Consider the following 24,311-nt stretch of genomic DNA (forward strand, 5'->3'; position numbering starts at 1 on the left):
CACTGATTCCCATATGAGAATCTCGCATAATATTCAAGTCAGCTGACTTTAGACGCCATTTTGTCAGCCATTTCCTACAGTGATCCATTGCCAGCGTCTCTGCACAGCATAGGACGCCCCGTCTGGCCTCAACTTCATCTGCCCGGGCTTGGTAAACAGCAGCGGATCCTGCACACTCGGTCCCGGGTGGATGAGACACAGTCTAGAGGGTCGGTTAGCACCCACTAGACCTCTGGAAGGCGCTTGGTCCCGCAGGACAGAAGCGGTACAAGTCACAGACAGACATGGCTTTGAAGATTGTCAAAGGGAGCATCGATCGGATGTTCGATAAAAATCTACAGGATTTAGTACGTGGCATTAGGAATCACAAGGAAGATGAGGTAAAGCGAGCAAACACTGTCACCTGGAACATTTTTAACCTCACATTCATTGATGTTTTTAAGTCAATACATATTGCCATTACCGTCATCGTAGACTAGCTAGCTAACGTTAATAGCTAGCGCTAGGTGAATTAACGTTAGATAGACCGGACAGCTAATGTTACCGTCAAGCTCAGTCATCTCACCCGCTAGCTAACAGTTACACAAAAACAGTCGTTTTCAGCGGCCAGGGTAGCCGACTGCTCATTTAGCGTTTGCACAATAACGCTCTAGGGAATGTACACTGGTGCTAACTTTGTATTCACGTTATATGTCATGTTTTTAAGAAAAGAGGCTTAGTGTGTGTTACTGACAGCTAGCTAACCTGCTAACTGACCATTTAGAGGAAGCAGCTCGATAGATTAGCACATTTTACCCAGGGGATTAAAAGCATGTCAGAGATCATATCAAAGGCTCACAACTGATAATATGAACACCCTTATCATTCGGCAGCCACCTATCAGGTACTGGCCGTTACTTACCGATTAATTTGGGGAGAGTATCAAGAAGTCTTCAGTGATATTTGTCATTTATTTGAGTTGAGGACACCAGAGTCAGTCGACTGCTGAAGGGATGCTGTGTTGCTCTCATGGCATGGACAGTGCCTGAAAAAGGCCTAGCTTGTCTGTTTGGTTCATTGCATGCAGATATGACCCTTCTGGGTCTTCATAGCAACATAACATCTTATATAAACTTGCAAATCATGTGAAATGAGTCAGCCAGTAGCTCGTTTTGTACGTCCCCTCAGTGATTGAAGGTGATGTCATTCCTGTCACAGGTCTGTGGGTGATGACAAGATCATCACAGCACCAGATCTGAAGTGGGAGAAGGGTGGGATGGGGGGCAGCCACGTTTCCGTCTTCATCAGTCTGTTCTTCTCTGTGTCCAGCCTTTTTTCTGTAAAAATGTTGTTGTAAATGCTGTAAAAATGCTCTGTAGTAAGATGTGGTGGGTGTGAGGCAGGGTTCCTGAGCTGCAGTGCTGTGCACACCTGTCCAGAGCTGTAGGGCAGGTGTGAAATGTAGGGGTGACGTGTGGGAGCAGAGGGCAGCTTTTAGATTTGGATTCTTTCCCACCGTGACAGATTTGTCCTGCTCACTATCACATCAGAAAACCAGTTTCCCAACTGGAGCTAAACTAGTAGATCTAATCAGCTATATTCACTTTTTACTTGTATTTTATGTCATCTGTATTTGTTTCTTAAAGTTTTTGGAAATGAAGACCAGCTGTATTGTTTGAGACTATCAATCCTTGATCTCTTGTTTCAATGTATGGGCTAGGTTTTTCACCAGTGGTAACCCAACCTGGCCAGCCTAGATAAGATGGTGGTTGCCCAGTCAACAGTGGACAGTTTGCTGAAATATTAATACGCACGCCCTGTGTGTGTGTGTGTGTACTTTTGTGCTCAAGTGAGCGTGCGCACCTGAGTGTGTGTTGACTTTTTCCTGGCCAGCCCACAGTTTCCCATGCACTCTATATTTATTTTTCGCCTGTGTGTTGAGTCTTTGCACAGTTCATTCATTCTCTCTCCCACCCACACCTTTTCTAAAGCATTCATATTGAAGAGAGGTGTGAAGATGTCCAAAGTGTAATTTTGTGAGATTACCAGTAACAATTAAGGCCTATTTATAACTGACAACTGTTTGATGTTGGAGCTAGCTAGCTTCAGCTTACTCAATTGTTGTTCAGAAAATACAGACCGTTTGAGTTTATCTGTAGCTCAGTCTGCGTTAGTGGCTGAAAGATTGTCTTTGTTGGCTCTTTGACAACTGTTTTAGTTATTTCGATGGGTTATGAATTGGTCACTGAAAACAAATGGGATGGAGAGGCGCTATGTGTGTGTCTAGTGATCGTGTCTTGAATCCCTCCCTGCTTGCCCTCCAGCCCTGCTAGCCACAGGAGCAGCAGCAGAACTCAGCCCCCCCACCTCCTCCTGTCACTGTGCTGTCTCATGACTGCACACACATGACCAGCACACTCTCATGCCCTGCAAAGCTATATGTGCATGTGTTTGTTTTGCAGGATTGCTCCTCTGAAAAGTATTTGGCAGATTACTCTGTCTAGAGGTCCAACTGAGCTTGTCCTCCTCTGTTGAATGAAATGTACCTCCTGCTATCTGTATTTGAGCAGATCTAGTGGAATATAGCAGGGGTCAGAAGAGCAGCTACTTTTTTCCACTCATTCATTCAGGCATGAGGTTCCTGGAAATGCCCATTTGTTAATTTGATTTACAGGATGGGAGAGCTTTAGAGTCACCCATTACATTATGACTTGCATAAAATAACCTGTGTTTAGCAACTGAATTAATAATTAGAGTGATATTGTTAAAGATTTGCTCATGTTTTTGCTCTGTAAGCGTGGACAGTTCGTGTTCTGACCTGGAATCTTTGAACTTTCACACCATTTTGTGTAATTTAAAGCTCAGAGTTGAAGCCTGATGTCAGAAGAATATTAAGAGATGAAGCCTGGTATTATCACTTGATAAGGCTGAAGACTTGTCTGGCTTGTCTTGACTTGGGACTTGTAAAGCAAGCATTAAGGCTGCAGCTCTGCTGGCTGATGTCTTGAATAGAAACAACTGACAGACCAGCTTGTTCCTTGTGCTTGGTAGCAGGCTTCCACTCTGAATATCACTCCACCTAATCTGATCTGCTTTCTGTTGTTTGTCCTCTCCTTTGTCTGCCCTCAGGCCAAGTACATCTCCACATGCATCGATGAGATCAAACAGGAGCTCAAGCAGGACAACATCGCCGTCAAAGCCAATGCCGTCTGCAAGCTCACCTATGTAAGATATCTCAGCACTGACTCTGTCTGTCACTTCTGCTTGATGCAGAGGAACCAATACACATTCAGACACCATCATTGTATGGCTCCTGGTGTAAACGACTAGTGAGTCTCTTTATTCCTATAAGCATGAGCAGGATAATAGATAAGAAATATGTTCTTATATATTGTGTTGTAAACTCAGTAAGCTATTGAGTGTCTTTTCTTTTAAAATAGCATTGAATTTAGTGTTTTCCAATATGCTCAGAACAGTTTTATACTCAGCAAGTGTGGCATATTGTTGTTGACTTGTACACAGTGGCAAATTCTAGCTGGCCGATAACTGTAGAAGAGAACTGCACACAGACCTTGCTCTTTGTATATTATCTTTTCTATTCAAAGAGCATCAAGCTGAATCAAAGCCTATTGTCTCTCTGCTCAAGGCTTCATCAGGGCCAAATAGAAGTTATCAGAAGACATTTATGTTTTTTTTTCCTTCTTCAAAACAATAACAAGGCTGCACATACATGTTTTATTTTACAGCTGATGACACTACATAGCATGATAGCCAGCAGCTGAGACTTATTGAGAACAGTTTACAATTTCTGTTTAGATGAAAGCACTCTTTCTATTTATAGCCTGGGCATACATACAGACATTTAGGTTCAGACGGTTTGATGCAATTGGCATCCGTGCTCAGTTTGAGAGCTTTCAGCTCAAATCATCTGGCCTCTTTGTGTACCATGGGGACAGCTTAAAGCTACTTTGCTCGTTTAATTCACCCACCTCTCTCTCTGTCTCTTTGGTTTTCTGCATTACAGCTTCAGATGCTGGGCTATGATGTCAGCTGGGCCGCGTTCAACATCGTTGAAGTCATGAGCTCCTCAAAGTTCACATACAAGGTACAAATGAAACACAGTGAGAATTCTTAGAAATGCAAAACATTCAGCCAGGTCACTCTCTGGGTTAAGGGGTATGAGGTTATGACTGAGGTGTACACCAAGGTGTAGACTTACCAGGAAATTACTCTTCAGGTGCAATCAGGCTCACAAACTGTCCTTTTTTTGTAGAATTAAGGGTAATCTCTCCACTTAGATACTCACACAAAAATAGCACAAGTAATTGTCACAGCAGATCCTCTGTGTTGCATCGATAAAATTTCCATGGAACTGCTGTAGTTTGATGAATGTTTGTAATAATGGCGTTGTACTGAAAGATGAACTGTATTTTTATAACTTGATTATTTATTCATTGGTTTATAATGTTTTTGTGTGTCGCTTAGGGAACTGCAACTGGAGTTTTGTTATAAAGTTTTGTGTTTTATAATGGCAGTTAAATTAAGCTTGCATCTTGAAGCATGTACACAGCATTTTATTCTTTCTGCTTGCTCCTCTTCCTACAGAGGATTGGCTACCTGGCGGCCTCGCAGTGCTTTCACGAGAGCACTGATGTCATCATGCTGACAACCAATCAGATCCGAAAGGTCAGAGATCTTCTTGCTCTGTGCTGTCCATGACTGTTATTTATCCCACAGCCAACCTTTTCTGTCTTACGGACTGTTCGCACTTTTACCTTTTTCTTTCCCAGGATCTAAGCAGTCCCAACCAGTATGACACAGGCGTTGCCCTCACAGGCCTCTCTTGTTTCGTGACCCCTGACTTGGCTCGGGACCTCGCCAATGACATTATGACACTGGTGAGTTGTAGAGAAAATGTCAAGAGGTTTACCAACAAGGACCACTCTTTAGTTATTTTTTGCAACACTGTTTTCCCATCTCTTGGATCTTTACCTCAGATCATTGCTGTCAAGAAGATCTGATATTCCAAGTGTGTCTGTTCTCTTTCATTTTTCCACCATAGATGTCCCACACTAAGCCCTACATCAGAAAGAAAGCGGTATTGATCATGTACAAGGTGTTCCTGAAGTACCCAGAGTCCCTGCGGCCCGCTTTCCCCAGGCTCAAGGAGAAACTGGAGGACCCAGATCCAGGTATTAGGAGAGACACCGCATGGTACTCTCAGCTGGCATTCCTGGAAGCAGGCGTCACCTGAACCCTGTGAATTATTCAGCAACCAAGAATATGAGATTAAGGAAGGCGTATTTGTGATACTGCCGCCTTTTGTTTGGGAATATTCAACAGCTCACAGGAATATTTTTGTTGCACGAGTATAAGCATCTCTTAGGACATTTTATCTGACCTTATGGCATGTAACTAGGACTGCCCAGTAGTATCCCTTTTACTTACTGTATGTCCATGAGTCTATTTACTAGTCTGAGTCTCACTAAGATCCATTAATGAAAGCCTGTGTTATACTGATTTATTATTGCACATCATTGTTTTTTTAAGCCATACTTGATTCAACCTAACCCAATAAACACAAACCACAGCTTTAAAGTTTTGGTCACGTCTAAAGAACTATGTTTTGCCCATTTATTCTGATTAGTTTTTTTTTGTTTTTTTTATCTTTTTCTTCCTGTCTGATCTGTTTTCCCTTCTTAAGGTGTCCAGTCTGCAGCAGTAAATGTCATCTGTGAGCTGGCTCGGAGAAATCCCAAGAACTACCTGTCTCTGGCCCCACTCTTCTTTAAACTTATGACTTCTTCTACTAATAACTGGGTTCTCATTAAGATCATAAAGCTGGTAAGTGTAGAGGAGCTGCCATTAAGAGTTGTGGAATTGCTGTAGAAAATTTACATTTGGTTTTACATAGCATTATGTACCATCCTCCACTTCCCATGGAAACATAATGTATTCAGTGCACCAACTAGACACGTTTGACACTCCCAGCACTGCACCGATCATACAGGGATAAATCCATCAAGAAAGAGGAATTGATACTTGTTCCTCTACCGGCTCCAACCTCAGTTGACCAACATGCACTGAAGTCACATGACTGGTTGCACTCAGCAGTTATATTTATGTGAACAGAATTTCACATTCCTTCTCTTGCATTTGGGCCACAGTTTCACAATATAACACATTGAATCCATCGGTGATTGTGAACAAATAGGAGAGTCGAGGATCAAGAATAGTTTCAGTTTTAGAAAAGTGTAAATTCTGATGGGGGGAGATATTTAAATTTTGGTAATCTTTGTGTTTGTTTTCCAGTTTGGTGCACTCACACCACTGGAGCCACGGCTGGGGAAAAAGCTGATTGAACCTCTGACAAACCTTATCCACAGGTGAGATGAAATCTTACCTTTCTAAACTTTTCCACAGACTATGCAAGTGGTTCGATCTGACAGGGAGGTCAATAATAATCATGAAGCACTTTCTCTCTGTTTCTCACCCTGTTCTCCTCTCTCACAGTACCTCTGCCATGTCTCTGCTGTATGAATGTGTCAACACTGTGATTGCAGGTCAGTGCTGGAACCCTGTGTGCCATGTAGCGGTCTCATTCTTCTTAATGTGCATTTGGTATAGGAGTTAACACTATCACTAGACTTTCAAATGTGAAGTTATATAAGTATATATATATAGTCAGTCCACATCTCAAAAGGTTTTTTTTTCTTGTCACAGAATGTTTAGTTCACAGTGAGATCTAATCGATTCTTTGTCCTGCTCTGCAGTGTTGATTTCTTTGTCCTCTGGGATGCCGAACCACAGTGCTAGTATCCAGGTAAGCCTCTGAGGTCCACTCTTCCATCTGCACTCCAGTTGAACCACACTGCATGCTTTCACCAGAGACACAGCAACTATCAGACAGGCCAGCAACACTCATAAAAATTTTATTTCCTTTCCATCAGTCCTTGTGAATGTCAAAAAAATGCATGGAAAATCATTTTGTACCATCAAATATAGGACTCATTTCCCCCACTCTTGCTTCTTCTTGTCTTCCATTATGACTTAACTGAAGCTGGTGAGAGTTTGCAGTGATGTTGATAGCTCTCGCACTTGTCCCCTTTCTCCCCCTCTCTCTCTCCTTACACTCTTTCTCTCTTTCTCAGCTCTGTGTGCAGAAACTGCGAATCCTGATAGAAGACTCGGACCAGAACTGTGAGCCCTCTGTCAATGCCTGCAGTGTGTCATTTTCTCATTGTCTGCGTGTTTCTGGAACAGTCCTCCCTTTTAGACGACAACAACGTAGACCCCCTGACTCTGGATAACTCGAACATTATGACTTTCCCACTCTCAATTAGGTGGCCTGCTTAGAATACCAGGCACAGGAAGTGAACAATTTACGGTGGACTTATCCTGGAATTGTGGCTTCAGTCTGCCATTCGAGTTATCTGGGCATCCATACATAGATAGTGTTTCTGTGTAGAGTAGACTTCAGACCTCTGATGGTCATAGAGCAGACTGTGAACCTGTGGTTTTAGGTTTTGTTTATCCTTTCTCCATATCTCTTATTGGTCCTCAGTCAGAGATAGACATATAAGTAAAGTCCATTAAAATCTCTGAATGAAGAATTAAGAGGCCATGTTGGAATTCTATCAAATATTTTATAGAAGCAAAATATGTAATACATTGAAGTTCAAATGAAATGGATTGAATGACAAGCATGCAGTATAATTCTAACTGCATCAGATCTATTGCGGTCTGCTATAACAGGAAAATCGATTACCATTAGCTCACTGTTTTTAGATAACTGTGTGTTCTCAAACACCAGATGCAACAGATTTTGTTCCACTCTTGCACTGATTGTCTACGCTTGAACTCAATTTTTAACATGTTTTTTTAAGAAGAAGAAGAAGAAGAAGAAGAAGAATCAACTTTATTGGCAGTATATATATTTTTACATACACACACTGAATTCGTCTTCTGCATTTGACCCATCCTTAGTTGAACACACACATGCAACACCCGGCAAATTACATGCAGTGAAACACACACAGGAGCAGTGGGCAGCATCAGGCGCCCGGGGAGCATATTGGGGGGTTAAGTGCCTTGCTCAAGGGCACATCAGCCGGCTAATAGAGGGGGGGAGTATTTTTCGCATTAATCACTCCACCACACCCAAATTTTTCCTGCCCGTCCAGTGGGGGAATCGAACCGGTGACCCTCCGATCACAAGCCGCTTCTCCAACCTCTAGGCCACGGCTGCCCCCATGTTTCTAATGACTAGGAATAATCCCTGAAAGAGATTGATGGAAATCTTCACTTATGCCTTTGTCACTGAGAGAAAGTTGCATTTAAGCGGCTGCTGTCACCTTTCTGTAGTAGAGGTTGATGCAGAGGCTGAGTCTCCTACAGCTGCATCAAGGCCATGTGCACGGTCATTTCTGCAATGTATTCACTTACTGCAGTGACCAGTGCTGCCTTACATCAAGGTCACTAGCACACACATGTACACGCTAATTGATCCAAGAACCTGAGAGGCATTTGTCTCCTTAGATGATTGACTGATTGTCATGACTCAGCAGATTCCAGACCCTTTAAAAATCTTTTTGGTGTGTAGGAAAGTCTGCTGGGGATATGAGGATAAAGCAAAACAAAACTACTGTGTCCAGTGTTTGTGTGTTGTATTGTGTAAGTGTTTGTGTGTCCTTTCCGTTGTTCTGTATGTTTTGTGTTTCTTTCCTTTGTAAGGTTTAGTTTGTTTCATTTCTACATTTTTTTCATATTTTTATAGATAATTCTGTAGAAATTAAAACACCAGAAGTGTGTTTGTATTGTATTTACATATAAGTAAATACAAGTATTTTCTATATCAATTCACCTAAACCTTACAGAGTGACTAGTTGTTGTGTAGTATAAACTGAATATACTTTTTCTGCACGCAAATATGATTGTATCACAATCAAACAAGAATTGTCAACTTATTAAATACTAGCAACCAGTATAAGAAAATATCATAAAGACAAACTCTGTTGTTAGCACAGAGAATAATATCAAACGACTCAAAATGGATGTAAATGTAGCTTTACTTGATAATATCCTGAGAGCTCCGGATGCATGTATGTTTTGTGTGCTGAGGCCATGTGTGTGTGTTTGTTTCTGTAGTGAAGTACCTGGGCTTGCTGGCTATGTCAAAGATCCTGAAGACTCATCCCAAGTCGGTGCAGTCTCACAAGGACCTCATTCTCCAGTGTTTGGATGACAAAGATGAGTCCATCCGCCTGAGAGCTCTGGACCTGCTCTATGGCATGGTATGAAGCAAAGACATTTCTTTTTACACGTTAATGTTTTTTTTTATGTTGTTATTGTTGTTTTGTTTGTTTGTTTTGTCATTTTTCAGTTAATTTTCAGTTTAAGTATTGTTGATTACTCAGATTTTTAGAAAAATTACCACCATTCTTTGTAACAAATGGTTGTGTGATATTCTGTTATTCTGTTACATAGTTCATATTTCTCTTTAAAGATGTTCTCTCTCTCCTCCTGCCTCAGAGGAAAAATATTTTTTTTATTTTCATGCATCTAATTTGCCAGTTGTTGACCTGATGTCTGCTCTCCCAGGTATCCAAAAAGAACTTGATGGAGATTGTAAAGAAACTGATGCTGCATGTGGACAAAGCAGAAGGAACCACCTACAGAGATGAACTGCTCACCAAGATCATCGACATCTGCAGCCAGAGCAACTACCAGTACATCACCAACTTTGAATGGTTAGTCTCACAGCCAGTTAGTCCGCATCAGCATCGTCCTCTACTTCACTCCATAATCTTAAACTTTGTTTGAGGTTATTTTTCACTGTATGAACACATTTCACTTGTGCCTCTTCATATCTGCCTGACAGGTACATCAGTATCCTTGTGGAGCTGACCCGATTAGAGGGCACTCGACATGGCCACCTCATTGCCTCCCAGATGCTCGATGTGGCTATTCGGGTCAAAGCCATCCGGGGCTTTGCTGTTGCCCAGATGGCAACTCTGCTGGACAACGCCCACCTGTTGACAGGCAACATGCAGCGAATGGGCATCTGTGAAGTGTTGTATGCTGCAGCTTGGATCTGTGGTGAATTCTCAGAGTGCGTTGATTTATTTCATCTGGAGTTGCATTTCCAAACACTGGCATAAGCTGATAGAAGTTTAATACATGAGCATAAGAGAGTGACACCACTTTTCAACAATTTTTTAAAAGTTAAACGTGAAGTAATTCAGCAGTCCAGTCTAACAGTTTCATGTACTCTGTCAGTAACAAGATATCCCATAACCCTTGTTCCCTGGGGTTATGGGATGCAGCCATAGGGAAATGACTGACAGCTTGTTTGAAATACTTCCGCCGGCACTTCTGTGTTTTCTTTCTCTTTCGTCATCCATGTACAAAGTACTCTTAGCCTTGGCAGCCTAACCTGACTTATGATTGACACTTTTGTTTTCTTTACACACAGAGCAGTGCTAATCTGGTTCTCCAATTGGACTCAGTGACACTTCTGTTATCTTTTGCATGTGAGAAGTAAAAAACAGGTTGCTTTCATTGGGTTCCCTTTTATAAAGAATTGTCTGGAATTCTCCTTCTCCTCTTAGACACCTGGAGAACCCGATGCAGACACTAGAGGCCATGCTGCGACCTAAGGTGGCCACCCTACCAGGCCACATCCAGGCAGTGTATGTGCAGAACGCAGCTAAGCTTTTTGCCACAGTGCTGAAGAGCCAGGAGGGGAACACAGACAGCACAGCAGCACAGGAAACCAGCCAGCTAATGATAGACCGGCTGCCGCTGTTTGTCCAGAGCGCCAACCTGGAAGTGCAGGAGAGGGTAAAACATTACGCTGGGCATTATATACCCCACAAAGTTACCTGCTACATACAGATCTGACAAGTAACTGATAATCTTCTTCTCTGCCTCGCTTTCTGTCATGTTCTCAGGCATCTTGCATTCTGCAGCTGGTCAAGTATATCCAGAAACTCCAACAGAAGGATATAGAGGTAGCAGAGGAGGTCAGTGCTCTGTTTGCTGGAGAACTGAACCCTGTAGCCCCCAAGGCACAGAAGAAAGTGCCTGTTCCCGAAGGGTGAGTCGGCTCATTAAAATGAAATTCTCAGAAAGTTTGACGAGACTGTAAACCCACAGCATTTGTTCACCACTGAAGTTTAACTGAGTTTGTTTGTGTAGTCTGGACTTGGATGCCTGGATCAATGAGCCTCCATCTGAGAGCGAGTCTGAGGATGAGCAGCCCAAGGCTATATTTGCCAAGGAGGAGCCCAAACACTCTCGCCCCCGTCACACAGAGGTGGACGAGAAGGAGCTGGCCAGGGTGAGCTGGTTGTTGATTGAAACATTACTGAATTTAACAAGCAGTATAGATTTAAATATGCTCTACAGGTATAGTAAATAAAACATGTATCCCTTTTTTATCATATCATAAAAATAAAATGTTTGGAGAAGAAGCTTATTAATAGTTTTTATGCGTGAAATTGTGTGTTGTAGTGTCATCTTAATTCACTGCTTGCCACTGACATTTTACAAGAAATTCATATAAGATGCACAAATTGGACATAAAGGTGATTTCAGTCAAAAAATAGTCATGCAGCCCTTCAAAACAATATTGACTTTTGAGCTCTAATGTAAATCTGTCCTCCAATTTGATTCCTGTTTCATGCTATAACTCAGGTAAGCTCCACTCTTATTGATTAATTTGTGCAATTGTTTCCCCCCTCCCCCCAAAACTCCCAGAGAAGAGAAGCCAGAAAGCAGGAGCAAGCCAACAACCCATTCTACATCAAGGCCTCACCATCCTCTCAGAAGGTCTGTTGAATCAGTCATAATGAACAGAGAACATGTCTCTGGTTGATCCTGTTTAAAACCTGATGTAATCATTACAGTGTATAGAATACACGTAGTTGAACTTGTGTATTAAGTACATATCCTTTTAAATGAACGTCTCCTTTCTGTAGGTGTACCAGGAAACCACAGGAGTGGAGCACATCCCAGTCGTGCAGATTGACCTCAGCGTGCCTCTTAAAGTCCCAGGTGAGACGCACAGTTTTAACACGACCACAAAACGCTCCTTTTACTCATTTTATGCTGAGATCAAATTAACTCACATCACTACACTGCCTGCCATAATAGAGATCATGGTATAATATAATTTAGACACAGTCATGGTTCAGGTTTAAAATAATGTAATATTTTTTCCTCATTTCTCTTCCTCTGTTCTTACCTTGTTTGTCCAATTATTAACCTTTGACAATAAACTTGTTGCTTTTCCACTATCCCATAGGACTGCCCATGTCTGACCAGTACGTTAAACTGGAGGAGGAGCGTCGGCAGAAAGAGAGAGCAGAGAAGAAGAAGAAGGAGAAGAAGAAGAGGAAAGAAAAACGCAGCGGACGAGGGAAGAAACATGATTCAGGCCCAGAGAGCGAGGAGGACATCACGCCTGCGCACATGGTTGACATTGTTACCGAGGAGATGCCAGAGGTATGCTAGAGCTATCACAATGAGTTTGAAAGGGAACAAAGGGATAGGGAATATATGCCAAAACAGACACAGGGTGGATTAGCTTTGATACATCTTTTAAAAAGGTGAAAGAGAAGAGCCATTTTCCTCTCTGAATTATAATGCAGTTTACATATTACTTCTTATTACTAATACATTGCTCATATTACTTATTGGATTCTCAGCTCTGAGAAGACTGAGACTGGAAGTCAATATCTCAACAGATCCCTTAACATTTTGTGTGTTTTGTATATGGATTTATTTAGAAAGTTATTCACTGTGTTGTACTGATGTCACTTTCTTTTTACTTCAGAATGCCTTACCCAGTGACGATGATGACAAAGACCCCAATGACCCTCATAAAGCCCTGGACATCGATCTGGACAAGTGAGTCTGCTCTTGAGTAAACTTAACTCTTGATTTGAACACATGATGTTAATTTCTGAAACCCATCATTATATATATCTGACTGAGCTAATCAACCATTTGTTTAAATCTGGATGATTTCTTTCTTGCAAGCAGTAGTGTCACAGCTGATGTGATTCGGCCCTTTCCCCCCCTCTCACTCCTTCTCATGGCGTTCTGCTTTCTGCTTCCCTTTTTCTATGCTTACACACACCCATTTACTGCCTCTTTGTGTGGGCAGTTTGGTGGAAACAGCTGGGCGAAGGTGAGTAGCACCCCAACCACCGGGCCTGTGCTCCGAATGTACATGGATTGCCTCTTTCTCTTTCTGTCTCTCTGAATAGCTGGCTTGCTCCTTTCACTAACATAGCTTTCCTTTCTTTCCTCGTTCAGAGTTTGCAGTACCTGCTTCCTCTTTTTGCTCTTCTTTCCCTGTATTTTCAGTATTCATGGTTAATTGTAGCTTAGTATAATATCCAGTATCTCTTTTCTCTTACCCTGTTTCCATAATCTTGACAATATCAGCAGCATATCACCCCGTTTCTGAACAAACTGTTCTGTGATTTCTCTGTTCGGAGGACAGTTTCTCTTTTAAAAGAGAGATCTGTGTTCAGAGTTATACAGTTTGATAGAAATAAGATTTCGAACTGGCTGCTGCTGATTTTCTCAGGACTTAATCCTTTACCATCTGTCTTCCTGGAATAGGTTCCTTAAAGCATTTTGACATTAGTGTCTGATGGAAGAGATCATCAGCATCAATATGCTCTCAGGAAACCCCGGGGGTTAGATAGCACAAGTTTTTGCCCATATTTCCCAGATTCTCCTCAGTTGTATTTGGTAGACTCACATTACCTTCCAGTTCTTATGTGTTTTTTAAGTCCTTGTCTGCCCTCGTGGAGTAACAAGCACTTGTGCCTTTTAGACTAGTGCTATCATTCAAATCATTAAATCATTTGAATTGTATACATTTTAGGATTTAGACTAAATAATTGAAGTGCAGAGATTATACAGGATGTATTGTAAACGTGTGGAGGAAAGAGTCTGCACAGCATGCAGTTGTATGTCATAGCTTTCTTTCACTGAAAACAAAGGCAACAACTCTAGCAATTTAAAAGTTTGTTTTAGTTTAGACATAGTTACATATACATACAAGGTTTTGTTTTCTACAGTTTATAATCACAAGGCGTCTGCAGTACAAGTGTAAAATAATGCATTTCCATTGCATCTTGAAAACAAAGTAAAGCTTATCTGATAGTAAAGACAGATTAAACTGTATGAGCATAATTTCCCCGAACAGGGCTAACAATAGATATTGTGTCCTTATCGAGAATAACCAGCAGGGGGCTGCAGTGCATGTCATTATTGCTTTGAAGGGTCAGGCCTAGGAAAACAAACTTGACAAGTTTTATCAGTAAAATATGTAGGAATTTATTGGTGCTATTTATCAAACTATGCAAATTCCCTGTTGTTCTAGCTCAGTTGAAGGAATGGCTTACCTCACTGCTTTGAATGAGACTTGGCTGCTGCACAGTGCAGAACATGTGCCTGAATACAGTGGTTTGCTGCACTCTGGTCTGCCTTTTCTGATGGATTGGTACTTACTATGGGAAAAAAGCTCTAAAATATTTTTCAGATGATGGCACCATCTCGAGGTGGACCATAATCACGTCAGCAATTCTCCTCTAAACAGAATCAAATGTGTATTTGTGCATTTTTGTTTTGTGCAGACCACTTGCAGACAGTGAGAAGCTACCAGTCAGGTCACACCGTTCAGCAGAGGCTTCAAAAAGCCCAACAGAAGATGGAGACGGCGCCTCTCAGGAGCCCAAGAAGAAGAGCAGCAAAGAAAAGAGTGACAAGAAGAAGAAGGATAAAGACAGGGATAGAAAGGTGAGGAGGATAACATGTCCTTTTCACAGCGGGATTATGATCCTTTTCTGCCTGAAAACCACAATCACCGCATTCTGTCAAGTTGGTGAAAATAGCAGGAAAAAAAAGCAGTAAATCAGATGTAAGGAGTGGTGTGAGCGAGGGGAAAACAACAAGGTCAAGTCAGCCATTATGACATGATGAGGCTAAAGGGTAATTTGTGACACACAGCTGAATTTATCTTCTTGTTTTTGCAGAAGAGCAAAGATGAGAAGAAAAAGAAGAAACACAAACACGAGGAAAAAGGGGAGGATCTTCTTGGGGTTCCAGAAGACGAGCCTGTGGTCCAGTCAGAAGAAACCAATGAGGTGGCTGCACCGCCCACCTCCACCAGTGCTGAGGTATGTCCTTACAAAAGGGTGGAGCGAGACTGTTTCCTACCTGGCAACAGAGTTTATATCCGAGATCTGATTTGATCCGGTTGAAATAACCTGATGTAATATTCCTGATGAAAAATGTTTTTAAAATATCGTTATATGTAGTCTACAATTTCTGCTAAGAGGTTTACATGGAAACAAATACCTTTAATCATTTTCACTGACTCAGCGCTCCCATTGCTTTTTCCCAGCCTGTCTTTCAATCAGCTTTAGTGATCAAGTATCAGTTTCCTAGTAGCTGACTGTGCGGTCTCTTGCCAAATACTTGATTTATTCATGAAATAGAACAGTGTAATCTCTGTATCCATTTTCATGAATAGTAGAAAGATACAGAACCTGTTTGGCCCTCACCCCTCTCACCTCCTCGCACTGCTCTCCCTCCCTCCCTCTTCTAGGTTTCGGATCTGGATTTCTGGCTCTCAAACGCTCCAGTGCCCTCTAACACCCAGGTTGAGTTGTCCCCTCTCCCCATCTCTCTCTCTCTCTCTTTCTCCCTCTTTCCTTCCTTCATTTCTCCAGTTTATGCATCTTTCTTTGAAAACTCCCATATTTTATTGATCTGCCTCACATGTTGGTTTTCACCGTATGTTCTCAACCTGTTCCTTCCTGATTTGGATCACTTGTTTTTTTTTTTAACATTTCTCACACCTTCTTGACACGGCTTCCTCTCTTTCACAGGTCACATAACACTTTCCTCTTGCATTCACCAGCCTTCCTATGTTTTCTAGCATGTGTGTACGTATGTCTGTGTACAGAGAATGTGCATATATGTCTCACAGTGCTACGGTTGTGTTGGTTGCTAATGGTTCTCTTCCTTAGCATTTGTTTTGCTCACTGGATGTTGTGTCGGTCTTGGGGTCAGAGTTGTTGTGGTGGTGTTGGTGACAAGTGAGCTGAGGCTGTCTGAGATTCCCTTTTGTTCCTGTCATCACCACATGTGTTCTCTGACTGCCTCCTCCATGGTCACATGTGGGGTTGTGCTTGTCTTTGTTTGAGTTTGACCTTTTGAGTGTCACAACTGTACACAGACAAACAGACATGATTTACAAAAAAGCCTAGAAGGAGGGCAGAATAAAAGCAAACCATGGAATTTTTGCCGATATGCAGCAGTGTTTTTAATCAGTGAGTCCGTGGGGCAGCACAGTACCCAAATTTCAAGCTATTCTGTTAATAAAAAGTTGGCTATGGTAACTTAGGAAAGCCCTGGTGAAAACCGTGAAGAAGGCTGCCAGCTCCTAAACGCTGATGTGAAGAATTCAGTTTTTAAAATATTTTTTAAAAATCCGCTTTGCAGATATATTTTTTAGAAGAGAAATTCAGTGTTTGTTAGACCTCAAATTTGACCTCATGGTGGCAAAAACTGAATGTAAACATAATTTTTGTGTTTAGATGAAAACTTCACTGGACACCTGTGACCTGCTTTCACCTAGTTATTCCCAAAATTACAAAAAATGCCTTTATTTACCTTTTAGTAATGACACAAAAAGACATTTTTATCAAAGAAGTTTGCCATTAAATGTAGTATGTCGCCTTTGGACAGAGCTGCGCAAGCTGTTGCCCCGTTTGCAGTCTTTATGCTAAGCTAAGCTCATGAAGTGATAACTTCAGCTCCATATTGAACTGGCTATTAACATGAATTAGCATATTTTCTCAAAATGTCACACTGTTCCTTTAACCATACAAGATAACTTTTCACATTTGACATTTAGCACAGACTTTGTTTAGCCAAAACACGTCTGCAAACCATTCTACCTTTGATTCTGAGGAAATTGCTTTTTAAATGCCTACTTTCAGCCCCAAATTAAAGACACTTCTGACCAATAAACATGACTTCTCAAAGACATTCCTTGACATGTCTATGTGGTGCACTTGTTTTTGTATTGGCTGTCACACTGGAATAGCAGGTCAGAATTTGACTTATTGGGATTCTGCAATAGCATATGTAGTCGGTCAGTAGGTTTCTGTAAATCAGGCTCTTTTATTCTGTTAGCAGCAGTTAGTGTGACTGGTTAGTACAGTGAACCTTGGAGCAAAAAAAGACAAACTTGCTGGTTTTTCAGACAGGCTCTTATTTCGTTCCGGCTCACTTGGCTGGTTTTGTTACGTGTACAGCTCTTCATGGTCTAAGAAATCAGTTATATGAAAAGTGACATCACAGAGTTCAGTAGTTTGGAGCTGATCATGAATAACCTTTAATGAATGACTGAGTGAACTCAATAACTTCACTTATCTCTATAGACACAGAAATGGCAAACACTTCTCTGTTTGTTGCATGCTATGGCTGCTTACTGCTAATACCTCTGTGTGTTTTTTTTGGTGGTGTGTCTGTGTGAACAGGAAGCAACAACAGTAGCAGCAGCAGCAGAAGCAGCCCCCGTGCCTGAGGCAGCCTCTGGCGCAGAGCCAGACTCCGAGCCTGACGAGCCCAAAGACACTGAGATGGAGGAGACTGTGAGTCACCACTGATGATGCGATAATTACCAAGTAGAAAGTCTGGCTGCAGTGCTTGAGATTCCAGTTCGCAGTGACCTGACAGGATACAGCACATTGGCAGCTCGTATTTCCACAAGTTTGTGTAAATGATGTACCAGAGACCTGCCAGTTCTTATGTGGTCTCTGGAGGAACATTTCTACCAGTAGTCATGTTTCATTACCAATTCAGTTTTCACCCTCCTTGAATGTCTAATAAATTGTCTCCATCTTCCTTGTGGGTTTTCAATGATAAGAAGTCCTCCAAACACAAGAAGAAGAAGCAGAAAAAAGAGAAGGAAGAGAAGGAGAAGAAAAAGAAGAAGAAGCATCATCACCATCATCACCACGGTGATGTAGGTGGAGAGGAGTCTGTGCAGAATGGCACTGTGGAAGAGGAAGAGCCTCTGCCGGTCAGTGTTTAACAGCCCGACCTCAGCCAGAAGTGTGAAGCACACGCACAGAGCATAGATTACGCATGTCTTTATTTTATGTACTGATAAAGTAGCATCATTGTATCATTTAGTATATTTATCTTGACTTAATCTCGCCGTTTTACGGCAACACACAAGTCACTGATCTTAAGTTCAGAAATAATTCGATGCTGAATGTAGGCAACATATGTTATCATTCTGATCTGTGCCTTTTAAGCTCCACTGTTTAAATCTCCTGACTGCTGCAGACTCACACATACACATCCACCCTTACTTGTAATGCATCAACTAGGTAGAGCCAGCTCCTGTTGCCTAGTTAGCATACTGAGTGACAGAGAATGCCTCATCTGACCTGAGCTCTTCTCTCCTTTCAGCCCATGTCCAATTACTGCCTGCTGGCTGAGAACTCTTATATCAAGATGGTGAGTGATGGCAGTTGAAATGCTTCTTCTTTAACTACAGTGTTCTGAAAATTCTTTTTATTACAACGCACGCTCTTGTCTGGTTAATGAAAAAGACAAGCATGTCCGATCATCTGATTGACGACATATGTTGCCATGTCTTTGCAATAAAATGAATAAGCAAGATGTTATAACCAAAAATTAGATGGATCAAACAGAATTTTCCCTTAACAGTGAGCAGATTCTTTCACTTTTACACTTCTATGTACACAAATATGGCAAAGACCTTGCTAATGTTTATGTTTTGGCCATTAAATATGGGAGACAGTAATGCAAAAGTTATGAGACAGCAGTAGCAGTACAAAACAATGTGTGCAGCTCTCTCCTTTTCTCTCCCTCTCTTTAAAGATGATGGAGGATGCTGATGAGGTACTGGTTAAAGTTCTGTCAGTGACAGAACATTATTAAATCTCTTTTCTCGATGTGTTTCTCTCTGTTCTTGTTGCTCTTCACAGACTGGCCTCTGAGGCAGACTGCGTTAATGTTTCTGCAGCACAGCAGTGTGGCATCAGTTTCTAAGAATGATTCTGTCCTTGTGACTTTCTCCTTGTGCTCAGCCTGCTTTCTTGGAAACACTGATGTGTGCTTTGGTGTTGGATTTGTGAATCAGATTTGTTTGGTTTACTGTGTACGCCCTCTCTAATCTTAGCTCAGTTTTGTAAAGGAGATGTAGACATCCCTTCTCAACAGTATTTCTGGGTGCAAATAAATGTATTTAATAATAAAAAATAATTTTCTTTTCCCTTCCCACTAAGGTGTATGACATCCAGGGAAACCTGCAGGATGGCAGTCAGGTGGTGGTGTCTGTTATATTTGAAAATAAGTGTGACAGCTTCCTCAAATCCATGGAGTTCAACGTCCTGGACTCTCTCAACTCCAAGCTGCACAGGCCAGAGGGATCGGGTCCACACGACGGCCTCACCGTTCCTTTCCAACTTCCACCTGGTCAGTGGTGAAGTTAATTTCCTTAAACAGTACACACATACAGCATACGGCTTTTTGTATTATGTGTTGTGTCATACATACATCAGCAAAGTAGCTTTTGTTTTGAAGACACTGAGATTTACAGATCTTTTTCTAACCTCACTTTTTTCCTTCAGGGGTGTCCAATGAGGCGCGATTTGTCTTCACTGTGCAGAGCATCGTAATGCCCCAGAAGCTGAAAGGAACCCTCACCTTCATAGTAAAGGTCTGTATTGAAATATGCACATATTAACTAATTTTCTTTTTTGTATCTGCTATTTATCTGCTGTCCATCTTCGATTTATCAAACATAAACCAGAATGGCTGGTTTTTATTTGGATTATTTGTTCCCATTTTGTTGACTTCATTTATGAACTGAAAATGACTTACCAGGTTCTTTTTTGGTAACTAAACCTTTACCTAAATCTCTCTACATGTCTGCAGGCCAAAAGACAGTCAGTCAAGCACCAGGATACGTGACTGATTATTTATATCTTTTGTTGTGTTCTCACAGAATGAGGACTCATCCACTCATGAGAAACTGGACTTCAAACTGCACTTTACCTGCACCTCCTACCTGATCACTACTCCTTGTTACAGGTTGGTGTGTTAAGTTTCCATCTGAAACAGCCTCCGCCCCACACTATAAAACTGGGAAAAACTGCATACTGACAATCATTATACTCTTCAAATAGACATTACAGTCTCACTGGTTTTTCCCCTTAGGACCAAGAATTTCTCATAGAAATGCTTATTAGAATTTGTTTTATGTAAAGTGGGAGTATTGACAGTTTAGCCTAAGGATGGTACTACAAAATGTCCCGTCCACTAGGCAGCATGAGTAGGTTCAGTATATTTCATGTCAGTTTACCCATTAGATTTTTTTATATTCTCTGGGTAAAATTAGAAATTTATGATTGAATGCACCAGAGGATCAGTCACCAAAACCTTAAAAATTTTACCATCTGAGGGCTATAAATATCTGCAGTAAATTTAATTAAATTTAATTAAATTTGGCTGTTGAGTTGTCTTTGATTTGTCATTTTTTAGTCAAGTTTTTGTTGTTTTGTTTGGCCAGTGATGCGTTTGCAAAGCTGCTGGAGTCGGGCGACCTGAAGGGCAGCTCTGTCAGACTGGAGGGAGTCAACATGCCCTTTCACCACCTGCTGGCTAGGATCTGCTTCCACCACCATTTCTCTGGTACATACACACCTGGCCACACACCATTGGTCAATGATAGACTTTTGTCCTAAAATGATACCAGATGATAAAGGGCTTTCACATACAGAATTCAGCAATGCAGTAAAGATTTATGACCACCCTAAGTTTTTGAAAGTCAATCTAGTATGTTTAGATTTTGCTGAAATTGACTTGCATAAGCCATCGTGTGATAAACCACGTACTTAACACTAAGAACTAAGAGTAACAACTGCAACACATGCTAATCATTCAGAGTGTTGCTGACACTGTTGTGTTTTTTTTTTTTTTATTATTTGGATTAGTTGTGGAGAGGATCGACTCCTGTGCCTCCATGTACAGCAGGTCTATCCAGGGTCACCATGTCTGTCTGCTGGTCAAAACTGTGAGTGAACCAGTGAAACTCCGCCCTTATCTTCCGTGATTAGGTTTTTCATAACCACTAATTATTATTACTTTTAAAACTTCTAAATTGTCACCTTGATATTGTCTCTCTCTGTCTCTTTCCCTCCTCCTCCCAGTCTGGTCAGACAGTGTCCATTGACGCTAAATGTGATGAGCCGACGCTGCTTGGGAATGTGCTGGATGAGATCAAGCAGACCTTCTCTCAGTGCTGATTGTGCCCGACAGCCCCAGGGTGCCAGTGACCCCTCCATGCCACCCCACTGTCTTGCTGAAACACAGCATAATCATGTTACGAAAACACTGCGGCTGGCACTTCTAGTATCGCCCTATTTATTAGTCCTCATATTTGCAAGATTTCTTTCCCCGTACCTGTTGCTTCTTCTTCTTCTGCTTCTTCTTCTTCTTCTTCAGTGTCCCACACTCTGATGTTCCTCTGCACTCCAAGCTCTGTGGTCACTCCCCGACACTTGATGTTTGTTTTACAGACTACATGCGCTGTCTACTCTGCAACGCAGTTTCATTTTTACTTCCTGGTTTTTGAACCCGAACAGCTCACCCTGTTCCTCTGACTCTGACTCTGTAATGAGCTCCTGTTTCTGGATGCTCAGCACCCTTTTCTCTTCCCTGTGTACTTCTCCACCCTCCACTCTGTCGGCAATTCAGTCTGTGACAGTCATGTAATGTAATGTTGACAACTGGACTTTTGCTGTTGATGGTTGAATTGTGTTTTTACTGTGTTGAAGGGTTTTTTGTCTTTGGTTTGTTCTTGTTTATTGTTTTGTCATGTTATTTTTTTCTTTTCTTTTGTCTGAAACCCGTCTGCGCCTTTTGTCTCACCCGTCTTCTTTCTGCTCACTACACATCAGTGTGTGTGCTGCTCGTCTGATGTAGGCCTGGAAAAAAAACGTGATCTGACTGGTCCCAACTAGAAAACAATGGGGATTTGAACCTGCTCGTTCACCACTGACTTGCTGCCTGGAGAAGACCAGATACTGGTCAACTGTAGTGAGAATAGTACAGAGATTAAACCAAAGCTACAAATAAGGCATGGGTTTTAGACATCTGTCGGAGCCACTGCCCTACTTGCCTTTTGGCAAGGCTCAGAGCAGATCTGATAGTTTTGGCTCAACAGAAACCCTGTGTAGCACTACGAGTCATTTGTAGATGAATGGTTTTACTCTGTGCCTTAGCTGTGCAATCTGACCTACTCCAGCACATCATGAGTTTAATAAGTACATCCAGCATATCATTCCTCACACAAATCAAAGAACAATTTGAAGACGGGAGTATTCGAAAACTGTTCAGTCATACTCTGGCGCCAGAGTACAAGTGAACACAGGACAGTTGCTGTCAGGCCAGTAACATCTTCATCGGTGTCCTCTTAAACTCGGAGATGGATTGGTTGTATAGAAGATGTTATATTGTAATACAAAGAAGGATACTGTTATTTCTATGAAACGGCTGTGGTGCTCATTTGCCTCATAACTGCCCATGTTACACCACTGCTCTGCCTCCTTTGTCTGAAAAAGTCAGAACATTGGCAAAGGGACGACAAAGTAACACTTATCAACCTGTCTTTATTTTTAAAACGGGCAGCATATCAGGTTGCTGAAGTTGTTCTCTCTGTAAGCAGAGACAGTCGAGTGGTTTTAGGTTCCCTTTCAATCAGTATTAGGCAACATGGCTTCCACTGTAAGAAAGCATCTCCACTCTGTCAAGAGCAGGATGCAACTCTGTCCTTCTTCATTTGAAATCCTGTGAAACCTTTACGCCTGTGCCACTTTGACATTTGCATTACAGTAGCTGCACCCGGGCTGACTGAGACCCAGCTGGAATGTACCCAGATGAACCCCTGTGTTCCTTTTCCCTTCATAAACTGCCTTGCCATTTTTTGTTTATTGACATGTTATGATGAACATAAATAGCCATTTTGTAAAAGAAATGGCCTCCTCTTAGAGCTCTCACAGAGGTACTTGATGCTTTAGTTTGTGTCATCCATGTCTGAGGTCACTACCCAGTCCAGCACGACTTAACATAGTAGTAGCAAGATAATAACTGACTTGGTAGCGTCTCTGATCATATTTACTATATAATGGTTAAGGCCCTCTTCACATCTGTCTGCTATTGTAGATAACAACTATGATAATGATGTCTGTGACCTGAAGATCAGGTCGATCATTCCATGAGATCTTCTGTCCAGTAGTTGAGTCTGAATACAGAGGTGATCAGCTGTATTTCAAGAATGTCAATAGAAGATAAGTATGTACGTATTCCCTGTCCCTGAAAATGACTGATGTTAAGTAAAACTTAAAACAACCCCACCAATCATACATTGTTCTAATTCTCATCATTTTTCCTGTGCATACTATTTCATTAAAATTTGTATATTGCATGATTAGGAATGTACAATTTTATTTACCTTTCTGTTCCACTGACATGCGTACACAAGCGAAAACTTGTCATTCCAGGTTGTCCTTTTTCTTTTTCTTTCTTTTTTTTTTTTTTTTAAATGAAGTTTACTTCTCTATTTTTGATGGTATTGTGTTTTTATCTAAGTTCAGGCTATTAAAAAAAAGATATCATTGAATGTTTTAAATTATTAAACACAGGGGAAGAAAGGGGGTTCTATTTGGTGTAATGTCACTGAGGGCATGGTGCACCAAGTAATAATTTGAGTAGAACAGGCCACGTGAAGCAGTGTACTGAGAGGCAACACACTTTTGTCTTAATTCTCTTTTGTTTCAGTTCTAGTGAGTTATTTTATCACGTTTGGCTTGTGACATTGAAATATACTCTCATATGACTCTGTTTTCTTAAAGTCCTGTCTTTTTATTTCTCCATATTTGATTATTAAGCTGTACAATGTAAAATGTTTTAAAGGGGACAACGTAAATTATCTACATTCCCTTTAAAGAAAGCCCACCCAAATTAAAAATAAATGCTATAAGAAGCTGCTGCAGTCTTTTTTGTGTGTTACAGTCAACCAATAAACACCCACGTATGCCAAAATATTTTTTTTGCTTATGAGGAGACAACAGGTGACTAGTATTTTTATTTGTATTTTTACATACACATTTGTTTAATCATTTCATGAATCTGTATCGCCAGAACTTCAGTTCCCAGAAATCCTTGCACGACAGCAGGAGTAGTCGAGACCGCTGTACTTA

General features: G+C 41.3%; 1 protein-coding gene across 3 annotated transcripts; it reads left to right on the forward strand.

The window, feature by feature from the left end:
* Nucleotides 1-43: 43 nt before the first annotated feature.
* ap3d1 (adaptor related protein complex 3 subunit delta 1) lies at nucleotides 44-24,098 on the forward strand. Of its 3 annotated transcripts, XM_046390631.1 has the most exons (34): nucleotides 44-380; nucleotides 3,109-3,204; nucleotides 4,004-4,084; nucleotides 4,585-4,665; nucleotides 4,770-4,877; nucleotides 5,042-5,171; nucleotides 5,684-5,823; nucleotides 6,292-6,365; nucleotides 6,493-6,542; nucleotides 6,753-6,802; nucleotides 7,131-7,179; nucleotides 9,127-9,272; nucleotides 9,580-9,728; nucleotides 9,860-10,090; nucleotides 10,590-10,821; nucleotides 10,932-11,077; nucleotides 11,179-11,320; nucleotides 11,740-11,811; nucleotides 11,961-12,036; nucleotides 12,287-12,486; nucleotides 12,818-12,891; nucleotides 14,637-14,799; nucleotides 15,036-15,179; nucleotides 15,611-15,664; nucleotides 17,553-17,666; nucleotides 17,942-18,097; nucleotides 18,493-18,540; nucleotides 18,928-18,948; nucleotides 19,335-19,524; nucleotides 19,680-19,768; nucleotides 20,057-20,142; nucleotides 20,621-20,742; nucleotides 21,045-21,124; nucleotides 21,261-24,098. In XM_046390631.1, exons 1-34 carry the CDS (start codon nucleotides 285-287, stop codon nucleotides 21,354-21,356), a joined length of 3,786 nt encoding a protein of 1,261 aa, XP_046246587.1. In that variant the 5' UTR covers nucleotides 44-284; the 3' UTR covers nucleotides 21,357-24,098. The 3 variants fall into 3 exon arrangements, with proteins under 3 accessions (XP_046246587.1, XP_046246590.1, XP_046246588.1); XM_046390634.1 differs by lacking the exon at nucleotides 15,611-15,664; XM_046390632.1 differs by lacking the exon at nucleotides 18,928-18,948 and having other exon boundaries at nucleotides 45-380.
* Nucleotides 24,099-24,311: the final 213 nt, after the last annotated feature.

Source organism: Scatophagus argus, chromosome 6 (assembly GCF_020382885.2).
Source record: "Scatophagus argus isolate fScaArg1 chromosome 6, fScaArg1.pri, whole genome shotgun sequence".
NCBI classification, from domain to species: Eukaryota; Metazoa; Chordata; class Actinopteri; family Scatophagidae; genus Scatophagus; species Scatophagus argus.

Bases quoted from the DNA above. Each gene is read 5' to 3' on its own strand.
- ap3d1 (XM_046390631.1), top strand. From the start codon at position 285: ATGGCTTTGAAGATTGTCAAAGGGAGCATCGATCGGATGTTCGATAAA. The intron at 4,666-4,769 runs GTCAGAGATCTT...TTTCTTTCCCAG, and splicing joins CAACCAATCAGATCCGAAAG to GATCTAAGCAGTCCCAACCA. The intron at 14,800-15,035 runs GTGAGGAGGATA...TTGTTTTTGCAG, and splicing joins ATAAAGACAGGGATAGAAAG to AAGAGCAAAGATGAGAAGAA.